Consider the following 21,436-nt stretch of genomic DNA (forward strand, 5'->3'; position numbering starts at 1 on the left):
AAATTTTAGACAATGTAGACCGGCCTACTTATTTTTACAATTGCTCACGGATCTGTTTACATGTGTAGTAGTGGCAAGGTTTTTGACACACCTTAAATTCTTATTTATTTATTTTTTTATAATTGAATTTGTTTTTAATGATTTGAATAACTTTCTCTTTTTAAATCTGTACTGAATTGCAAACTTTTATGATTCTTTGTATGACTCGAATAAAGTTAAATTGAATTGAATTGATTAAACACCTGAACTTTGGTATTGTATTGGAAGTGGTTCTATGGCTCCTTCTAATAAGAGACATTGCACTTCATGTTCGAGCAACTGCAAGTGGTCTGGAGACAATTTGTTAGCGAAGCGGAATGTTTGGAGGATTGGTGATAAGGTCCAGGCAATAACCATGTTGGATAATTCCAATAACCAATTTGTCTGTTATAGATTGCCAAATGGGGAGAAACTGTTGAAGTCTTCCCCCAACAGGTGTGGTATGGTTGGAGGGAAGCAAGGGGAAGTCAATGCTCATTAGGGAATGGGGAATTACGGGGTGTGGTGCCTCTACTCCTACCTTTAGAGTTGTTTCCTCTATATCCTCCTCTAAAAAATCCTTGAGGAAGAGTACTTGTCATTACCTTTGTAAGAGTAGGTATTCTGGACTAAGGGTGTGGTTTTGGACCTTGCTCGGTAAAAGGAGTCTCTGTCTGAAGGAGAGTTCCCATAGACTCATCAATTTCAGTGACTTTTTAGGTCTCTGACTAGAGTCCGAGATTTTATGTTTTGGCAGTATGGGGGCTTGAACCCGCCCCTCTTCTCCATTGGCTGGCCACGTAAATCCTGGCCAGCCATTGGAGGAGAGGGGCGTCACTGGGTTCAAGCCCCGTCTTTTTGCGATTCGGGGGCGTGTTTTTTGCAGTTTTTAAGCCGTGACGTCATCCGTCACTCAACTGCTAAATACACGCCCCAGAATCGCGAAAATGGCAGCGCTTTTGTTCTGGCATTTCCCCCCGACCGCTGCCAAAAGAAGTCGCTGAGTCATCCGCCCCAGCTGAGTTTTCTTTCTCCTCTTTCTTTTGGGGCAGGTAAGCCATCTTGTCTTTTGTCCGTAATTTATACTTGCGTTTGTTTCTCGTTTATTTCTGTCTCTCCATCTCCGTTGCTTTCTCTTCCCTTCTCTCCGCTCTTTCTTTCTATATCCCTCTCTCAGTGTATTCTCAGCACTCCTTGTCTCCTTGGTGCATTCTGGCTGAAAGACTGCTGTGTTCGCCTAGAAGTATCCAGGCAGGCACGAGCGCCCACTGCCCTGGAGCGGAAATCAACCTCTGCGGATCCCGCACACTGTCACAACCCGGCAACTCGGAAGCAAGAATTGGCAGCGCTGACTTTCACCCTCCTGACTGTGCCTCATTAAACTGAACCACCATTTGGTTGGGTACGGGGAGAGCACCTTAGTCGTTTCCAGAGTTTTATTTTGTGATATTTTTCCTCGTCTCTCGTACTGTCCCAGTGAGTTAGATTTCAACTCTTCGACTAGCTGCAATGTAGCTGTGACTGAAACATGCACCGCCACCTCAAAGATATCCGAGCAGGTACGCAGCCCAGACCCTGCCGTACCGTGTGACCCTGGGGCAGCCATCATCAGAGTTAGGCGCGCCGAGGGAAGGCTTCCGCTACCTGTAGCGCCTGGACTCGGGCATCAAACAGTGTGTGTTCCTCTCCTTTGCTGCCTACCTTTCACCAGCAAGTGACCATGTTTTGCTACCCATTGGTGGAGGGTCACTGGGCAATGCTCACAGCCTCTAAACCCCCCACTCTCACCTAGACTAGAATAAAGGGAGCGTGGTGTATTTCATTTGGGGGCGAGGTGATAATACGTTTTAGGGATTACTGCGTGTACCGGTGAAGTATGTATCCTGTAAACATATGTGTGCGCTTCTTTGTGGGCACCGTCTCACAATTACTGACAGTCTGTGAGGCCTGTGGTTAGGCAGTCACGTGTGTTAGAACTTAGAGAGATTTACGTTTATCTGTTTGTTATTCCCACCCTATATCAAGCGCCTAGACTGGCTGAGCCCATCAGATGGCTCAGTGTCGTGAGCCCCCGTTGTTCGCCTGTCTTCTAAGATCACTGGAAGTGCAGAGCGAGGGCAGGCTTGCTCGAGGACTGGTGACGTCAATGAGTGACGGAGCAGGTCTGTTAATAACCAACAGCGGCCGTTACTGCAATTATGAGCTCCTACTGTAGGCAAATTAACATGAGGGGGGGGGGTGTGGAGTAACTTAAGTTTTTATGCCCCCAAAGCACACTAAAGAGAAAGGTCAACTAACCACTGTTAATGCCCAAAGGCATAATGAAGTGACCATCAACACATTCACCAGTGAGGGTGATAGCGTTTATGCGTGGCATTCATTTGTGACTCACTAAGTCTAAAAACCTGAGCTGCACCTGAAATGTTTGATTTAACGCCCACCCTCTCTACCACCCCTTCCCCCTCCCCCCTCCCACACAAGAGACTGACCAACGCTTGCAACCAGGAGCTGCTTCCATGAGAGTTGTCACTGTGTTTCGAAGGCCCTTCGACGCTTTTTGCAGGGAGGGCGGTGACCCACTGACATCGGGTGTAGCCCCCAGGACATTTCGGATGCATGTGAGGCGCAGGTGGTGTGGCAGGCTCGAGCTCCCCGTGCAGTGTGCGCCTGCATTCAAGAGGTGGGTGAGACGGACGGGGAGGATGTCGCCTCAGGGCTAGAGCTACCGACTTTGGAGCTGGGGAACCAGGTCGTTCTAGCCTCTGTGTCAGCTCAACATCCTGTGATTCTGAGCCAATCCCTTAATCGCCCCGTGCCTACCAAAAATGAATGTGTCCTTGTGTAACGTAACTGGTGCTCGCGTAAAACGTTCCAATATCTTAGGTCGAGTTCGCACTATATAAAATCTGCAAATATTACAATAAAAATAAGGTTCCCAAAAAAATCCAGCTCAGCAGCACCGACACTTGATACATAGTCATAGAAAACCAGCACAGCCTTTATAAAGAATACGAGGGGCGAAGTGAATGCTGCGCTGGTTCAACAACCTAGAAACTCGTACTGATGGGGGGACTCTGCAGTCTTGTTCTCAAGCAGCACTTGGGGAGCGGCGGCGTAGCTAGAGATGTAGGAATCTAGAGATCTGGTTAGGATTCTGCCCACACTTATCGACTTAGACAGCGGGCCCCGCGCACTGGGTATTGTCATCTGTGTTTACCTGCTGTGGTCGGGGTTTGAAGTTTCCGCCTCACCCCCCTGTATTAACCAGAAAGCCTGAAAACGACATCACACCGAGGAACTCCAAGACAGCTGTCTCTGAAAGACAAAGGCTTGTTCAAAGTGACACCAACCAAGCTAAGCTTTTAATTGTAGCCCGAACAGCTAAAACCGGGCGTTCCTACCTCAGATCTGTTTCCCTTTAGCTTCTTCCACTCTTTAACGTGAGGTGATCTAGTGGTTATGTTTTAGTTGAACCAATTGGCCCCACACACAACAGGAAAATGACGTGTAATAAGAATGGCCATGACTGGATACAGGTGTCATGATATGGGGTAATCTGGCAACACTTGAAATCACTTCTGTACTTTGCACACTTTGGGCTCACTGTCACTCATTGTCTATGCCGTGTATAAATCTTCTGTCTGCTCTCTCCTGCACCCCTCCCCCCCTCGTGTTTTAGTCCACGAGCTTCCTGACTGTTCTTCCTCCCTCATCCTGTCCTTGTGTTAACCAGCCCCCCCATGTGCGTCACCTGCCTCCCCACCCACCATGTGTGCATCTAATGTCTCCTGTCTTCATGTCTCGGTGCCCGGGTGCATCGGGACACATGGCACTGCTGCAGCAGGGAGCGGCGCCGCTGCACGTCTTGGGCAGACCTTGCCCTCCGAGCGGAGGGTGTGTGTGGGTAGAGCCTGGTACCAGCCAGGACAGCCACGGTCTCTCTTTAATGGCGCCGCTCCCAGTTGCCAATAATGCTCTCTCCGCATCTTCCTGGGGTCTGAGGTGGCGGCAGCGGCTGCCCGCGCAGCTCCGAGATGACAATGACATCAGCGCTGTGCCAGCCATTTCCTGGCTCCCAGACGCGCCCCTCCCATGTCTCTCCCACCACACTCGCTGCCTTTACCAATGTTTCAGCAGTCACCTTTGTTTGGGAACATTTTTGGATCTTGATTCTTTCGGTTTAGGCCTCCCACGTTCTATTTTATCTGTGGTATAAGTTTATGTTCATTTGTCCTGACCTTTCACCTATGTTTTTTACCCTTTAGGCTCCGACCTTTGAATTTGACTTTGAACTTGTGCTTCTGACTAAACCAATGCCATTTGCTTTCTGTGATCTGGTTCTGATTTGTGACAGGCGCCTGCGTTGTCCTAGTGTGTGTGTTTGGGGTGTGTGTGTTTGGGGTGTGTGTGTTTGGGGTGTGTGTGTTTGGGGTGTGTGTGTTTGGGGTGTGTGTGTTTGGGGTGTGTGTGTTTGGGTGTGTGTGTGTTTGGGGTGTGTGTGTGTGTGTGTGTGTGTGTGTGTGTGTGTGTGTGTGTGTGTTTGGGGGGTGTGTGTGTGTGTGTGTGTGTGTGTGTGTGTGTGTGTGTGTGTGTGTCTCTCTCTGTGTGGGGCTCTGTGTGTGTATGTGTGGGGCTCTGTGTGTGTGGGGCTCTCTGTGTGTGGCTCTGTGTCCGCGAATACCCTCTACTACTCTATAATGCTCACCTATTGCCATTGTAAATGACAATACCATTTATGCTTTTTGATTCTTTCGGTTTAGGCTTCCCACGTTCTATTTTATCTGTGGTATAAGTTTATGTTCATTTGTCCTGACCTTTCACCTATGTTTTTTACCCTTTAGGCTCCGACCTTTGAATTTGACTTTGAACTTGTGCTTCTGACTAAACCAATGCCATTTGCTTTCTGTGATCTGGTTCTGATTTGTGACAGGCGCCTGCGTTGTCCTAGTGTGTGTGTTGGGGGGGGGGGGGGGGGGGTGTGTGTGTGTGTGTGTGTGTGTGTGTGTGTGTGTGTGTGTGTCTCTCTCTCTGTGTGGGGCTCTGTGTGTGTATGTGTGGGGCTCTGTGTGTGTATGTGTGGGGCTCTGTGTGTGTGGGGCTCTCTGTGTGTGGCTCTGTGTCCGCGAATACCCTCTACTACTCTATAATGCTCACCTATTGCCATTGTAAATGACAATACCATTTATGCTTTAAAACAAAAAAAGTCATGAGCAATGCCAATTGCTCTACCTTTAATAATGCAGAGACCATTGCATTGTAAATGTTGTTTATTTTCTAAGGCACCTGATCGACCTCAGAGATGTTTTTTGTCAAATGGTGTATTTGAAATAAATTGTTGGACTTCGAGCTTAAACCCGGAAATCCTTAACCAAGGAGGTCTCCTGAGTAAGATGCTAGTGTTGACCTTCCTTGCTGCAGTATCAGCACCATCTAGAGCCTATCTTATTGAAGAATTGGAAATTAGTTTTCCTTAGACTTTACCAAATCTTGCGCTTTATGCTCCCCTGGGAGATGTTGGAGCAATTTCTCTATTTCATCCCAGTGTGCCCTGTCATACCTGGCTAAAAGGCCTTGCGTGTTTGCGCCAGTGATTGGCAGCTTGATCATCTACGCGGTTGAGAGAAGTATCTATTAGCTTAGATTCTCTGCCTGGGGAAAGATTGTCTCCTGATGTTTGGGAATTAGCTTTTTTGCGTGCATTGGATACTACCAACGAATCTAGAGGCAACTGGTCCTTAATAAATACCAGATCTGTTGGGGAGGCTTTACATTTTTGTTGACTCTAGGAGTCATGATGCGTGCAAGCACGGGATCTTTAAAAAGCTTGTCAGCAGGTCTCATCATACCTTTAAGCATAGGGAGTGTTTGTGTCGACCTGTGCGTGGAACCTAATGTCCCAAACAAAAAATCCTCTCCTAAGGATTCTTTGTGTAGTACCACCTCGTGGTATTCTGCAGCCCTGGCAATGAGTTCCTGATATGATATATTGTCATTAGGTGAAGATGGCTTGGCAGGGTAAAGGTCCGGATTATTGTCTAATGGAGGGTCAATTGTATAATCATTCCATGGAACAACTGGTAAATGCGTGCTTTCCTCATCAATATCGTCCTGTTGTGGTGAGATTGTGGAGAATGCGGAGCTGTGATATGCGAAGGATTTAAAGTTGGAGTAGACGGTGGTTGAGGGGATGCTGGTGGTGGATGCAAGGAGCTGGTACCAACAGCAATCTTTTTTATAGGGCTTTTGTAATGACTGTCCTCATCAGGAAACTTGCGTTTCTGAGGCAGCTTGGTATGAATATGACCGGTTTCTAGGATAATATTAAGTCTCTTCTGTTTGGGAGCCATTTTCAGTAGAATAATGTCTAAATTTGCATCCCAAGGGACATCTTTCGGTTTCGGTGCCGCTTTTCTGTGCCAATTTGGTTGCGGAAGATTTCCGCTCCAATGGTGGTTTATTTTTCAGCTTTGAGCTGGATTTCGAATTGGAATCAGAGGGATTCGATTCCGAAGATGGCTTGTGTAGACTCAAACCCGAGCCGGAAAGCTTGACTGCGTGTTTCGGATCAGAGCCTCGAAGGCTGGGCATTTGAAACGTCGTCTTGGTGCCGACCTTGGGCAGAAAGCAGAGGTGGTGCAGAAGTCTTAGATTTTTTGTGAGTGGGATGTTGGGGCAAGGGGTCTTCTGTACTTACGTCATCCTGTCCCTACGGAAGTTCTCTGACATTATCTCGATCTACGAATCTGACTCCAGTATGGAGAAGGCCTCTTTCTCCTCCGCCGATGATGATACCCCAATAACTTCTTGACCGGACTCTTAACAGAAGATATGCACAAGTTACTTACCTTCGGTAACGATATATCTGTAAGAAACGGTAGTTAGTAATAGATTCCTTACCTTAGAATATCCCCAGGCGCCAGACCGGATCCGGAAAATTTTGCGTAGCAGTACCCCAGCGCGTCGGTAGGCGTCGTCTGCGGTTTTGCGTCAGTCGACGGCGCCGAGATGACATCGGAGTACTTAGACACCGCCAGTGCGCGGACGTCAGTTCTTATACATAGCTTTTCCGCGCCAGAAACGCAGAGCCATGATAAAAACCAACACAACACGACCCACCGAGAAATGGTCCGCTTGTGCACCGCCAGACCTTTCTTAGCGCCCACATAACCAACAAAGAGTTGGTCATCCACCCGGAACTGGCGTGTGCGATCCAAATTGAATGAGAGGGCACGTTTTGGGTCCAGACGGTGGAGCCTCTCTTCCTCTTTCGAGGGATGCGGCGGCGGAAAGAAGGTGGGCAAGGTGATAGACTGCCCGATGTGGAAGGCTGTGACTACCTTAGGCAGGAAAGAGGGTCGCGTCCGCAACACCACTTTGTCCGGATGGACAGAAAGGAAAGGAGGTTTAAAGGAAAGGGCCTGGAGCTCACTCACTCTCCTGGCAGAGGTGATGGCAACCATGAATGCAGTCTTGAGAGTAAGGAGACGAAGAGGACAGTTATGAAGTGGCTCGAAAGGAGCGCACATCAGGTAAGTCAAAACAAGGTTCAAGTCCCACTGAGGCATCACGAAAGGAACCGGAGGAAACATATGAGTGATGCCCTTTAAAAACCTATTTACAACTGGGGACTTGAACAATGAGGGCTGGATCAGGGAGCCTTAAGGCGGCAGAAATAGCAGAGAGGTGGCCCTTGATAGTGCCCTTGATAGTGCCCAGAGCAGAGCCCTGCCAGGAAAGAGAGAGAAGAAAGAGGAGAACCTCTGAAAGAGGGGCCGAAAGGGGATCCACAGCCTTTGTTGTGCGTCATGCTACAAATGTGTTCCACCTGCAGGCGTATACCGATTTTGTGGAGGGACGCCTGGCTGCCAGAATGACATTACAGACTTCAGGAGGCAAGTCAAATGGCCTCAACAGCCGCCGCTCAATCTCCACGCATGTAAGTGGAGACTGGACATGTTCGGGTAGAGGACTGCTGCTGCGACAGAAGGTCCTCCTGAAGAGGCAGACGAATCGGGTGATCGACAGACATGCTGAGTAGCTCAGGATACCAGTATCTTCGTGCCCAGTCCGGAGCCACAAGGATGACTTGGGCCCGGTCGCGCCTGATCTTCTTCAGCACTCTGGGCAGAAGTGGTATAGGCGGAAAGGCGTACAACAGACCGCAGCTCCACTCACGACGAAAAGAGTCTCCGAGCGAGCGCCGCCTTGGAAATTCCAACGTGCAGAACTGATGACATTGCGTGTTCTCTTCTGTGGCGAATAGATCTAACCAAGGCTCTACCCACTGCTGAAAGAGGCCGTGCGCCAAGTCCGAGATCAGACGCCATTTGTGATCCATCATGCACCGACGGCTGAGTTCGCCCGCCCTGGCGTTCAGGGAACCTGCTGGGTGTTTAACCACCAGGGTCACGCCCTGATGTTCCAGCCACTGCCAGAGGCGCAGAGCCTCCTGGCATAGGGTCCACGACCCCACCCGCCCTGTTTGTTGCAGCACCACATGGCGGTGGTGTTGTCTGTGAACACCTGCACTACACTCCCGCAGACAGAGGAGGAATGCCTTCAGTGCAAGCCGGATCGTCCGCAGCTCCAGAAGGTTGATGTGGAGCCGGGACTCCGCCGGAGACCAGAGGCCTCTGATCTCCGCCTCTCCAATGTGGCCCCCCCCAGCCCTGGAGGGACGCGTCAGTCACAACTACGTGCTCCGTTTGGGGTAGGGGGGAGAGAGATCTGCCGCTGACCCAATTGCAGTCCGTGATCCACCTCTGCAACTGTCTTGCAGTGCCCTCCGAGATCAAGACATGGTCGGACAAGTTGCCCTGATGCTGGGCCCACTGAAACTTCAGGTCCCACTGCAGAGCCCGCATCCGCCACCTGGCGTGATGCACCAGAAGGATGCAGGAGGCCATCAGCCCTCGAAGCCACAGCGTCAACCTGACCGAGACTCGGGATAACAGCTGAAAGATCGGAATATCCTGAACCCGCTGTTCAGGAGGATATACCCGAAACTGCGCCGAGTCTAGAACCAATCCGATGAAGAGGAGCTTCTGAGAGGGACACATGTGTGACTTCCGCACATTGATGGAGAACCCCAGCTGGTGCAGGAGGTCGGCTGTAGTCTGGAGGTGGCTGACGACTGTCTGGGGCAAGCCCGCCTTCAACAACCAGTCGTCGAGTTAGGGGAAGACTGAAACCCCTAACCTGCGCAGATGAGCTGTGACCACCGCCATCACTTTCGCGAACACCCGTGGGGCGCTGGTAAGTCCTAAGGGGAGCACGTGCTCGTGGCCTACCGTGAACCGCAGGTAACGCCGATGGGCCGGCAGGACGGGGATGTAAAAATACCCAACACTACCATCCAGTCTCACGGGTCCAGGGCAGCTAAGACCTGAGCCAAAGTCAGCATCTTGAACTTCTCCTTCCGTTGACGTTCCGCATGTCCAAGAAAGGGCATATGCCCCCTTTGAATCGCACTGTCTACATTATCGCCAAAGGGACGACAGGCATCAAACGGCATGTCCATAAGGGTATTTTGGACATCAGCCGAAAAGTTGGCAGACCTCAGCCAGGCGTGGCATCGAATCGCCACCGTCGTTGCCATCGCTCTACCTAGCGAGTCCGTGGTATTCAGTCCACATCGGATAGAATACTGTGCCGCATCTCGATGATCCGCAAGGGCGTGGGCGAGTTTAGTCCGGGCCTCCTCCGGACATTGTGGCAACACGGCCGCGACCGTGTCCCACAGAGAGTGGGTATTGTAGGAAGGTGGATACCTGACTATGGTTGCCCCCAACTTTTTGCCTGGTGTTTTGCTGGTTTTCCGACTTAGTTGGCCTGGGACCCTGCCAATCAGGACCCCAGGCCTACTGCTCTCTCTCTAAAATGGATTCCATGTACTTTAGGTACATTTCCAATTGGTACTGGGCCACCTTATCAGACCCTGTAACTCAGGGCATAGGTGTACCCAGGGCCTACCAGGGGCTGAAGCATGTATTATGCCACCCCTGGATGGCCATCTAAATCTGACACAACTGGCTGCACGACAGCTGGGGCAAGGTGATGTAATCACCCTTTGCTTTAGATATAGTATACCTATATCTAACCCTAAAATGGACACACAGATTCCTATCAGTCACTCCTATGGCAGGCCTTGACAATCCTGAAGGCAGAGTGCTTGGAATCGTGTGAGATGGTGCTCTGGCATGAGCTGAGCTCGTTTGCAGCTTGCGGAACCAAGTCCTAATAGCTGTTCCATGATAACGCATACCATATACTCTTAAGTGCATTATAATCCTCGCGGTTAAATGCTATCTTTGGTATCGCTTTATCAAAACATGTCGAGTAAGGTGTCATACGAATTGGAATACTAACCCCTCGCCAATTCTGGCGACGGGGTTAGCATTCCACCCTTCTAGAGGGACACGACATGTATGTAACTGTGAACCCCGGTTAAAGTTAACTCAAGCCTCAGCATCACAAAATGGATGCTGCCACCACAGACACGAGTCTGACCCCCAGCAGCTGGGAGTCCTTCCAGCGAGGGGAGCTTGGACAAAGGGTTTCCTGTCAGGGGCGGTGCTAGCACCATCCCAGACAGGGTTTTGTGTATCCTGGGTAGGCAGGGCTTTACAGGAAGGTGACTGCAAGTGGCACCCCGGTGCTCACTACGCATCTGCCGGCTAGAACCAGTTCCAGGGGCACACCAGCCCCTGAGCTGGGGAAAGTCCGGCATGGGAGAGGGGTGTAACCACCCCCCTTCCTGGTCCCACCCCTAGGGCAGGACCTAGTCGCGTACCCACCCCTTTCTTTAGGATAAAGGCAGGAGCGGGGACCCTTCCAAATTAGATCATCTTTGAATCAAGAAACGACTTTCTACGAAAGGACTTCAAGACTCTTCTCAAGATTTCTCCCTTGTGACTAAGGAGTAGTCACCCTGCATCCGCAGGCACCATCTAAGAACTCTGCGGTTTGCTGCACATCCTTCCTCAGGAATCCGACCGACCAGCACGGCGAGACCCGGCTTCCCTGGCACCTCTGACCCCTACCTACCTCTACAGCTAAGCTGAGAACCGTAGGTGCGACGAGACCTCGAGGGACCGGCCATCATCAGAACTGCACGACTTCTATCCAGCACGACCGCCGAGGATCCTCTGGTGAGTGCTTTGGGGTCCGAGAAGCCCCGACCCTGAGCAGCTCCAGCACCGAAGTCCAGCCTCCCAGCATCTCCACAATCTGCGTGGGGCCCTTCTGCTTTTTGCTGCTCACCGCGTTGTTTGGCTACTAGCCCGCTGGCTTGTGGCCTTCTTAACGACGCCCGACGACATCACTGCTGCTGGTCTGGTTGCTCCAGACTGGCCCTTGCTCCCTTCCAAAAGAGGAGCTCCCCGGACCCTCCTGGTCCACTCAAGACGCCATTTTAGGTCCACCGCGTGGGCTTGACTTTGCCAAGACTTGTTGCCCCAATCCTGTGTCCAGCGACGTCGACAGCATCATCCATCGTGGGACAGCTCGCACCTCCATCCTGGTCGCCGACAACGCCTCCTGGTCCGTGAGATCTGCAGAGCACAGCGTCGCCCACTCACCTAGTCGAGGTGACTACCATCCGGTGCCCTCCTGGTGCCACCTGACTACTGGCTAGTAGTCACGAACTTGGTCCCCTCTGCTTTCAGGTGTCATCCATCTTCGATCCAGGCTTGGATCAACTTGAACTATCTTCACTGGTCGCCTGCCAGCAACTTCTTCAGGCTCCTGGTTCGTCTACGAGGATTCCCGACGTCTTTTGAGACATATGCAGCTGCAGCCCCTGGGCTAGGTAAACTCTGCATTTCGGTGCCCCAGCATAGCCTCACTATCCAAGGGTCAGGATCCACTGTCGTTTTCGATCTACCTTATCAGGTTCGCCCAAGAACACTAACTTTGTGAAATCTAGCTACCATAGCCTTTGTCCCGCATCCCGCGTGAGAGTGCACACTCTGCACCCGAGTCCCCTAGGCCTCCTACTAGTAATCTGAAGGTTCAGTAACGTAGTCCTAGCGATTCCAAAGCCTATTAGTACAGTACTTACCTGCTAGTAATTTCGCATTCCACTTTTGTAGTATATGGTTTTCCGTGCCCCTCGGGCATTTGTGTAAATTGTGTAACTTGAAGTATTTTCATAAGAGTTTTGTTGTGTGCTTAGTACCCTGTCCTCATAAAGAGTACAGGGCTGTTGTGATTCTAATAAATACACTGTTTATTTTCATAACACTTGTGTGGTGTCCTTTCACTTGGTGTTCAAGGGGTATATGTGATGGTATAACAGCTGGCTTAACATGCCCTCTAGAGTTTAGCCCGAAGACTGCTCGTATCCACGCTACTAGGATAGCTGGTCTAAGGTTGACTTACAACCAATCACCATAAGGGTCGTTTGGACTGATGCATAGTGATCACTAGAATAGTGAGCACTGCATATCAGGCCAACTTCTCACAGGTATAACGGCCGAAGAGGCACGCAGTGTTAACTGACCGCAACCCCAAACTTAGGGAGGAGAACATTTTCTTTCCGTACTGTTCGTAACTCTTGGATTCCCGATCGGGGGGAGCCGCCGGGAATGCAGTCTGGGAGTTAGAGGCCTGGATGACCAGGCTCTCGGGGGGTGGGTGGACAGGAAGCAAAGGTCACCCGGAGCCGGCGTCTGGCCACGTTCCTATCTACAGGCGGACCTGTAGCGGGCCTGGACCAGGTGCCCAGAAGAACGTCAGATAAGGCCTCATTAAACGGCAGCAGAGGCTCCGAGGAGCTTGCCTGTGGTCTAAGGACCTCAGTGAGGAAGTTAGTCTTCACGGCCGCAACGGGGAGTTCAAGGGATAAGACCTTGGCCGCCCGCGTCAACCCCACTCTATAGGCAGCCCCCTCCTCCGTAGCCACGGTAAGGGAGGGGGGTGGGGGGTATGAGACAAAACCAGTGTCTGGAGAAGTGTCCAGACCACTGGCATCCCAAAACTCACCTGCCCAGTCCTGGTAAGGCTGACACTCACTTGCCAGAGGGTCCTCAGACCCCTCCCAATCCTCCTCGCCACCCATCTCCTGATACTCAGGGTCAAAGGATGTGTTCGGGTCATAGAAGTAAAAATCTCCTAGCTGCGTCCAATACGGCACCGGACCCGAATCGCGGGTAGGACCAAGGACGGCGTCGGCGAGGTCGTAGACCCGGATCCGGAGGCGGATCCGGCGAAGCACCCAGCCCGCTTGGGGACCCAGTCGGGGCCGCGGAACCAGACGAAGGAGCGAGCGACCTCATCGCCATGAGAAAGGCCTCGAACTCCTTCGGCATCACGTTCTGCCCAGGGACCGGTGAGTATGGAGCAGGTCGCGACGCCTGCGGCTCCGGCGGAGCCGCTTGGGCAGTGTCGCTCGAACCCCCGGCCGCGTTGGTGGGAGTCATTAGAGCGATGACGCTTCTTCGGCTTCTCGTGCCTCTTACCTGAGGACTTGGAGCCCAAGGAATGATGTTGACTCCCGGAGCTATGACGACTGGCCGGGCGAACGGTCCCTCGACCTCCTTACGGACAGGGAACTTGAACGGCCCCAGGCCGACTGCCGGAGCTCGAGGGGCTTGCGGAACCGCTCCCGCCTAGCCTTCTACGTCAAGGCCCGGCAGTCGGGGCACGACTTGTCATCGGGGTTGGGCCCCAGGCAATGAAGGCACTGGCGATGGGGAACGGTAACAGACATCAGTCGGCTGCAGTTGACGCAGGGTTTGAACCCAGGCATCCCTACCGGCACCGTCGGAGTCTAAAGGGTACCACCTTCTCCGGACCTGCGCTTGCTTGCGCAGAAAAAAGAAGAACTGACGTCAGCGCAAGAGGGTGGCGTCTAAGTACTCCGACGTCATCCCGGCACCAACGACGCCGGACGTGGAGCCGCAGACGACGCCTACCGACGCGCAGGGGTACTGCTACGCAAAATTTTCCGGATCCAGTCCGACGTCTGGGGATATTCTAAGGTAAGGAATCTAATACTAACCTGTTTCTTTCAGATACTGCGTGTCTTCAATGTTTTGACACTACATCTCTTCACGTCGTACCCCAGTGATCGCAAAGGGTTTTCTTCAACTAAACGATCTACAAGCGTCGCAGTCTTCTTCTTTGTGCTCCGGAGACTAGCACAAGTTACACACCTGGTGAGAGTCAGTGTGCGGATACTTTGCATGGCATCAAGGACCGAATTCTAACGGTGTCCGTTCCATCGATGGACAGCTGGACCGACGAGGTTAGACCTGAAGACCATCCACAAAGATTTCCGATGGAGAAGTAGATTCTGTTGATCAAAACAATACATGAAGAGTTGGGAAAAGCGTACAAAACAATGTCGTCTAGGGTAAACCCATTGGTGGAGTAGCACCCGCACATCAAAAATGAAGAATAGAAACAAAGAGTTTAAAAAAACTGTTCACACGTCGGAGCAACCATCTGGGGTTTTTGATAAAGCGGAGTTTACTGTGAATGGACAAGTTGGCGATCTACAGAGTACTTTGGGACATTTCAGAAGTAGCACGCATGAGAATATTCCTTTCAGAATTTATGTGAATGTGCAGTATTTGATGATTTAAACACCAGCATTATGGGTCATGTAGTTCCTATATATTCGTTGTCTCAGGAAACACCTCAACAGCGGGAGAGCATTAGCAGGCAATTAGCATTGTAATTAGAAAGGGGAGGGTCGTGAGCGAGGGTTGAAAACAAGGGAGGCGAATGGCTCACTTTGAGAAAAGCACTTGGCTGACGAGTAGCGAGATCACATGTAACAGGTATGAGGATTCATTTGTTTTAAGCATCGTGTGAGAATGTGTTAAACACGGGCGCAGTACTATTTGGATGAAAGCGAGGGATGAAGTGGCCTGTTAGGTTTCAGAGTTGAAAGAGCGGATGACCGTGATTAATTTAGTCAGTGCAAGATGCGGTGATGGCATATTATTATAACCACGACCGGGAGCAGGAGGGAGGTTAACTTGGAAGGGGATATTGGAAACGCAGAAACGCAGAAAATGGTATTTTCGAGAGGAACAGGAGAACAGTGACGAATATTAATGCACAGATCAGTTTTGAAAAAAGAGGTCATTTCTCAGCTTGTGTAAACACTGGAGGATTAGTGAGAAATGCGATGTGGCGCTTGAGGGTGACATAACAGGAGTTTAGTTGAAAGAGAATTACGCTACAAATGAATATGCACGCATTTGGTATCTTTATAGAATAATGATTAAACATATTAACAACAGTATATGATACTAATGGGAATGTATTTCTGTATTGATTTCAGCGAACCCTGATGAAGAGCACTTGATGCTCGAAATGCATTGGTTTTAATAAACGCTGTTTTTGGATGAACCCCCTGCATCTGTCATGTTTATGCAAGAGGTCTGGATGGGCACAGCATGTACATTGGAATCTTGAAAATGGCATAATTACCCGTCTGTGGACTAATGGACAAGGTTGCAGTTTTGAGATTAAATACATGATGAATAGTTTAATAATGGAAATAATTCGATTATACTAGTATGGTGAATAATTTGACTGCCAAAAGGCGTCAAGTAACAGTGCGGCCGGTGGAGCATTGAGTTGCTTCCTTCCAATGACTTAGACCTGAAGACCATCCACAAAGATTTCCGATGGAGAAGTAGATTCTGTTGATCAAAACAATACATGAAGAGTTGGGAAAAGCGTACAAAACAATGTCGTCTAGGGTAGAGAGGATTGTGCACTGAGGGGATCCTGAAGAACGCTTTCAAACCGGAGTTCAGCAATGCCTGTCCGAACCATATAGAGGAAAAAAAACTATCAAACAATGGAGTCGATGTCCATGCGCACTATCACCAAAAGGAGACACCTTACCTCGTGAGTAGGAAAGACGTCTTCGGAGAAAAACAACTTGCAAACATCCAGACCAAACACTAGATGGCAAGATGAATATGCAAAGCATGTGTATCTACAGCACACATGCCTCGAACATACATTTTTTCAACTGGACAAGTGTGGCATTCATGCAGCTCAATATGGTTATTAAAAAGCTAAGCCCAAAGTTTTGCACTATATTGCAAACGCGTCAGCATCAGAGAACTGCCTCAGCCAACGCGGTCATTTGGGCACTCTTAACCCCTTCCATGCTGATGACGGCCACTAGCCGTCATGCACTACGGTGCTCGTGTGCTGATGACAGCTGGGGGCCGTCATGAACCCGCCCACTCGCGATTCTGCCGCACAGGCGCAGAATCGCGACTGCATGGAAGGGGTTAAGGGTAATCTTTCAGCTATCTATACCTTTGAGACTTCCAGATCAGCACTCTTTGTTCAAATCTCCCACTGATAATAGGTTTCTTAAGGACCTTACTCACTCCTCAGTCTCCTTTCATAATGCCTCAATGGGATTTAAATTTGTTTTTGACTTTTCTTATGTGTGCTCCCTTCAAGTCTCTTCGTAATTGCCTCTTCAAACTTCAAACCCTTAAGACTGTTATTTTCATTTCCTTCACCTCTAATATTTAATAGTTAGCAAGCTCGAGGCTTTATCATCCAAGCCTCCCTATCTCTGTCCATCCAGATAAAGTAGTGCTTCGAACAAAAGCTTTGTTCCTCCCTAAAGTGGTCTCTCCCTTTCATGTGGGACAATCCATTAATTTGCCCACCATTTACCCGCCCACGCATCCCTCCAAGGAAGAGGAAAGACTCCACCGCCTGAAACTAAAACGTGTGTTGTTTTTCTATCTTGATCGTACCAAAAACTTACGGGTGAACTATCAACTCTTCATTGGCTATGTATGTATAGGCATTTATATAGCGCACTACTTACCCGTAGGGTCCCAAGGCGCTTCGACCGCTGCGAAACCCTTCCTGGCTTCCCTGAGAGATGGTCCCTTAATGGGTATCTCCAGGGTGAGACCAGGCATCCCCGGCGGTCTGGTGGGGCCGTTAGTGAAGATGAGGCAAGCTAATGCCCAGAGTTGCCGAGTGTGATCGCTGATCAGAGTGGGCACCAAGGCGAGAGAATTATCGAGTCCGCTGACCCTGGTCCAGAAACCTGCCGCGCCGGGAATCGAACCCTGGTCCCGGGCCGTCCTCTGCTCTCGGGTCTGCCGCCTCTAACCAGTGAGCCACACTACTTCACTAACCAGTGAGCCACACTACTTCACTATGTGGGTGCCAAGAAAGGTTGGACAGAACAGAAAAGGACCATCTCTCGATGGGTGGGTTGTCCTCTGCATTAAATTGTGCTACGCATTGTCAAAGAAGGTACCTCCAGTGTGGTTACGTGCTCACTCTACCTAGAGCAACAACGGCAACCACTGTATTAGCACATGGTGTCCCAGTCAGGGGTATCTGTCAGACGGCAACGTGGGAATCCCTGCACACGCTTACCAGACACTACTGCCTGAACAGCCAAATCCAGAGTGATGCGTACTTTGCCCTTTCGGTACTCCAAGACTTCCTAGTGTGATCTTGGTTCACAGACCCACCTTCGGGGTTGGTATTCCTGGGGTATCTATTCTAAAGGTAAGGAACATACAACTACAAGTCTGTAGCAGATGAGCAAGTTACTTACCTTCGGTAATGATGTATCTAGTAGATATATGTTCTAGTTTCCTTACCGCCCCACCCATCCTTCCCACTCTTCTGCCAACTGATTTCGAGAGATAGGGACTCCCTAAAGGGCCCTAGTTTTGAACACACCAGTGGTCAGTGTCTTTCATGGCTCTGCTCTTCTGGCATGGAAAGTCGTGTTAGGAACAGATTTCAGCGCACCTGGGTGGCGTCTATATAGGTCCTGCGATATAATTTCCAGCACGCACGACACTGATGGCGGACACGGAGCAGACTGACACCGCCTGACATGCAGGGGTACAGCGGATGAAAAATGGACTCCTGGGGGAAATTCTAAATGGTAAGGAATCTACAAATATAAGTCTCTATCAGATACTTTACTTTCAAAGCAAAACTACCTGCCGCATCCACACCCAACACCAGATGGCTGGAGTGTGCAGAGAATAAGGTCCACCTGAGCACATGCTGCAAACAAAACTATACCCTCTTGATTGAACTGTTGTCAACAAGATTTCATTTTTGTCCTCATGCCTAGGATAAGGTAGTAGGAGCCATGTTTAGTCAGATTTGTGGTCTCCTTTGGGTGGAAGAGCATATCTCTCCTGGACAATAGAACAGTAAATATGTAGAACACTTGCAGAGGTCTTGCAGACTGCCAAATTCACAGGAAGAAAAGACAGTACATATTAGAAAAAAATTGGGCAATCAAGCACAGATTCCAATCTATGCATTAGACAGAATCCTTAACCCTAATAAAAAAATTACAAAATAATAACATACTTACTGCTGCTGAAAAAAATCCAAGGCCAAAAGCTTAGGACCTGTTCTGGGTCAAAGACTAATCAATAAATTCCTAATAACAGAGGGAAACAAATTCATCATGCTTACTCTGCCGCAGACTCCTCATCCAGGAAGGCATGTGGCTGTGGATAACAAGCCCTCAAAGTTGCCTACTTGATTTTGATTTTTCACATAAGCATGGCAGTATTCAATTCTCACGTTCATCTATTTACACTTGGACAAATGATTGACCATATCAAGGAGGAACAGGTGGAAACTAACAATTGAGAGAAATCCTTCCCAAATCTTTCTACAAAAGTTGCTTTTGTTGGAACCATTCTGTACACTACACAGAGGGAGCTAAAGTGTTCCTTTTTAAGGGGATAATTACTGATTGCCCATTAGGATCTAGCCAATTTTAAGAGGCCCGGTGTTCCCATAGCTGAGATTACTAGAAACACTCATTAAAATTGCATGCAGCTCCGGGCAGGGGCAGCAAACAGAAGCAAACCCGGCTTCTAAAACCACCATATGGGAAGCATGGACTTTCACCCCTCAAGCCACTCTAAAGCCAGGCATGACACCCTCTCAGTCCCGCATAAGGCCCCCTATTGGCCCACTCATCCATTTACCACATGCTCTTGGCAGGTGATACACAGGAGCAGAAAAGTCATTGAAACCGAGAAGCATGTAAAAAGGAACCAGTAACTCTGGGTCGGCATGGTTACTTCCCATACCCAGACTGAAACTAATGACAGCATGGTGCATTATAACCAATTAAGGCACTGGGTTCAGCTCCACTACCCCTTTAGCATCAGGTGCAGAAAAAACACTAACTCAATTTTAGAAAGACTAAAGAAAAGACTTCGGCTCACATCTGGGTTCATACAACTATAAAACATTAATGCAGTAACGTGAAAAGGATATTATGAACATGTTTGGCAAAGGGAAATGGAGATGAGAAATTCAACCATAACAAGGGTGAATAGTGGAACTACATATTTGGGGGTCCAGTGGGGGGGACAAAGCATAATCACAGGTTGCTCCAAGGATAGCACTGCTATTACATAATAAATGCAAGGCAGCAGACCAGCACAGTGGAGGGTGTGGGAAGAAGGGAATGCTCGTACTTGTATTTCTAAGCATGGTGGAGATGATTAAAACATTTTGGGAAAGAGATGCTGACCTCTGTATACAACATTTTGAAATTGATATTTGTCATTCTCGTAGGGCCACTGGAATATGGCCAATATCATCCTACAATCCTGGAAATAAAACCTAAAAGTGGAAGAGGCAACGGGTATATACAGGGGGGGCGGGGGGGGGGTGTGCTCTCAGAGACAGATAAATAAATACACCACATAGGACACTTCTTTTCGAACACTTCTTTTAATAGAAGATTAAAAGGAACTGTATTAGGAACAGTTAAATGTTTTCCTGATGGTTAGATGACCTCACTTGGCCTTGATATTTGAGAATGTTGCACAAAGTGAAGTATAAGGAGTTGGGCAGAAGATAAACCACAAAAAGGCGAGCAGGTGAATAGACAACGGTGCTCAAAAGTTTAAAAGTGATGATACTGATAGTGCAGTCTTTGCAAAGAGTTTAGGGTAGGAAAGTGAAGGAAGGAAAGAGATGACATTTGCTTGAAATATTTAAGCATAACACGAATAATGAATTATACAGATTAGGCTGGTAACAGTAGAACATGCCCCAGAAAAAAATATGTGTATGAATTCACACTGCACAAAAGATGAGATGTGGATGGACTACAGCAGAACACATTTGAATCTGGCGGTCACTGATGAGATCTGGGATGGTGCACCCCTGTCTTTCTGATAGAAAGCAGTTGAGATCAACTGCTACAAAGACCTTTTTTTTACACAATACAGATGATGTATAGCTTACCTGCCCTGTGGCAATAGGATGTTATTTACCCCTCCCAGTTTTACATTGATCTTCAAGCAAAGGTTGGATAGCGTCTGAGGTGTTGTTCGTTGCACGTTTTTCATCTGTACACACTGCGTAGCCATGCCAAGCACAGTGTCTCCAACACGCTTGACTTCAGCTATTGTGGAGAAAGAAAAATTAAGAACAAGGTGAACTTTCCTTCCAATAATCATACTTTAACACTTGTCAAAAAGCTCTGTTTTAGAATAGATACAGTATTTGGTATCTACACTTCTTCAGGATTAACACTTTATCATACAATTTTTTTTTGTCAGTTTGGTTTTCCAAATTGCATTTCGCGTTACCTTTCCACTTACATGATTCATGGCTTTTCGCTCTCTATGAGAGAACTGCCTCCAACAGGCCCATTTGCAGTCTTCATTTAGCCTGTTCTTTCTCTCGTACTCCTCAAATTTCAATACAACTCTCCTCATACTGGGATTAGCCAAGTTTCTACAATCTTTCCTCTTCTTAATTCAATTGCGTTCTTGTTGAATTGAGTATGCTTCTCTGCATACACCCTCCATGGCCCCTTTTGTTTTTCAGTCTCCACTCTTTGCCATTGTTCATGTGCTAGATTTTAGGGTACTATTACAGCGTTTAGAAACTCTCAGGAAACTCCCAGCACTATAAAGGAGCACATGTTCACTAGCAATCCCATTTCATTTCAAATTCAGTTGCTTAGCAAATTCCATGCGACTAACAATGACCCCGAAGAATAAGTTACTTATCTTCGCTAACACTCTTTCAGCTGGGTATTCTAACCGCAGATTACTCACAACGTGAATATTCCCCAGGGTTTCTTTCAGACTGGATCCGGAAACTTCAAAGCAATACTTTTTTTTTTTTTTTTTTAAACCTTTATTTTCAATAGTGGCATACAACTTAGAGGCACGTAAGACAATGCAGCATCAAGACAATACATTACTGGACATGGTACATACAGAGGGCAGAGGTCAACTGTACGAGGGCTGGTACAATGCATGCATTTCACAGTGGTTCCTGGAATACAACAAAACATTAATAAGAACAGAACCCTCTGAATCTTGCCCCCCCATTCGAGCAGGGGCGTAGGTCGCGGGGACTTTAGACCCAACCTGTCATACACAGGCAGTCT

General features: G+C 48.8%; 1 protein-coding gene across 4 annotated transcripts in view; it reads right to left on the bottom strand.

Annotated features, from left to right (window-relative positions):
• Positions 1-21,436, bottom strand: part of AGO2 (argonaute RISC catalytic component 2) — a 517,461-nt gene that overhangs the window by 142,684 nt on the left and 353,341 nt on the right. For all 4 annotated transcript variants that reach the window (XM_086966263.1, XM_086966266.1, XM_086966265.1 and 1 more), the window contains exon 13: positions 20,278-20,437. In XM_086966263.1, coding sequence (XP_086822389.1) covers positions 20,278-20,437 — 160 coding nt within the window. The remainder of the gene's footprint in view (positions 1-20,277; positions 20,438-21,436) is intronic.

The sequence above is a fragment of the Lissotriton vulgaris genome, chromosome 4_1 (genome assembly GCF_964263255.1).
Source record: "Lissotriton vulgaris chromosome 4_1, aLisVul1.2, whole genome shotgun sequence".
NCBI classification, from domain to species: domain Eukaryota; kingdom Metazoa; phylum Chordata; class Amphibia; order Caudata; family Salamandridae; genus Lissotriton; species Lissotriton vulgaris.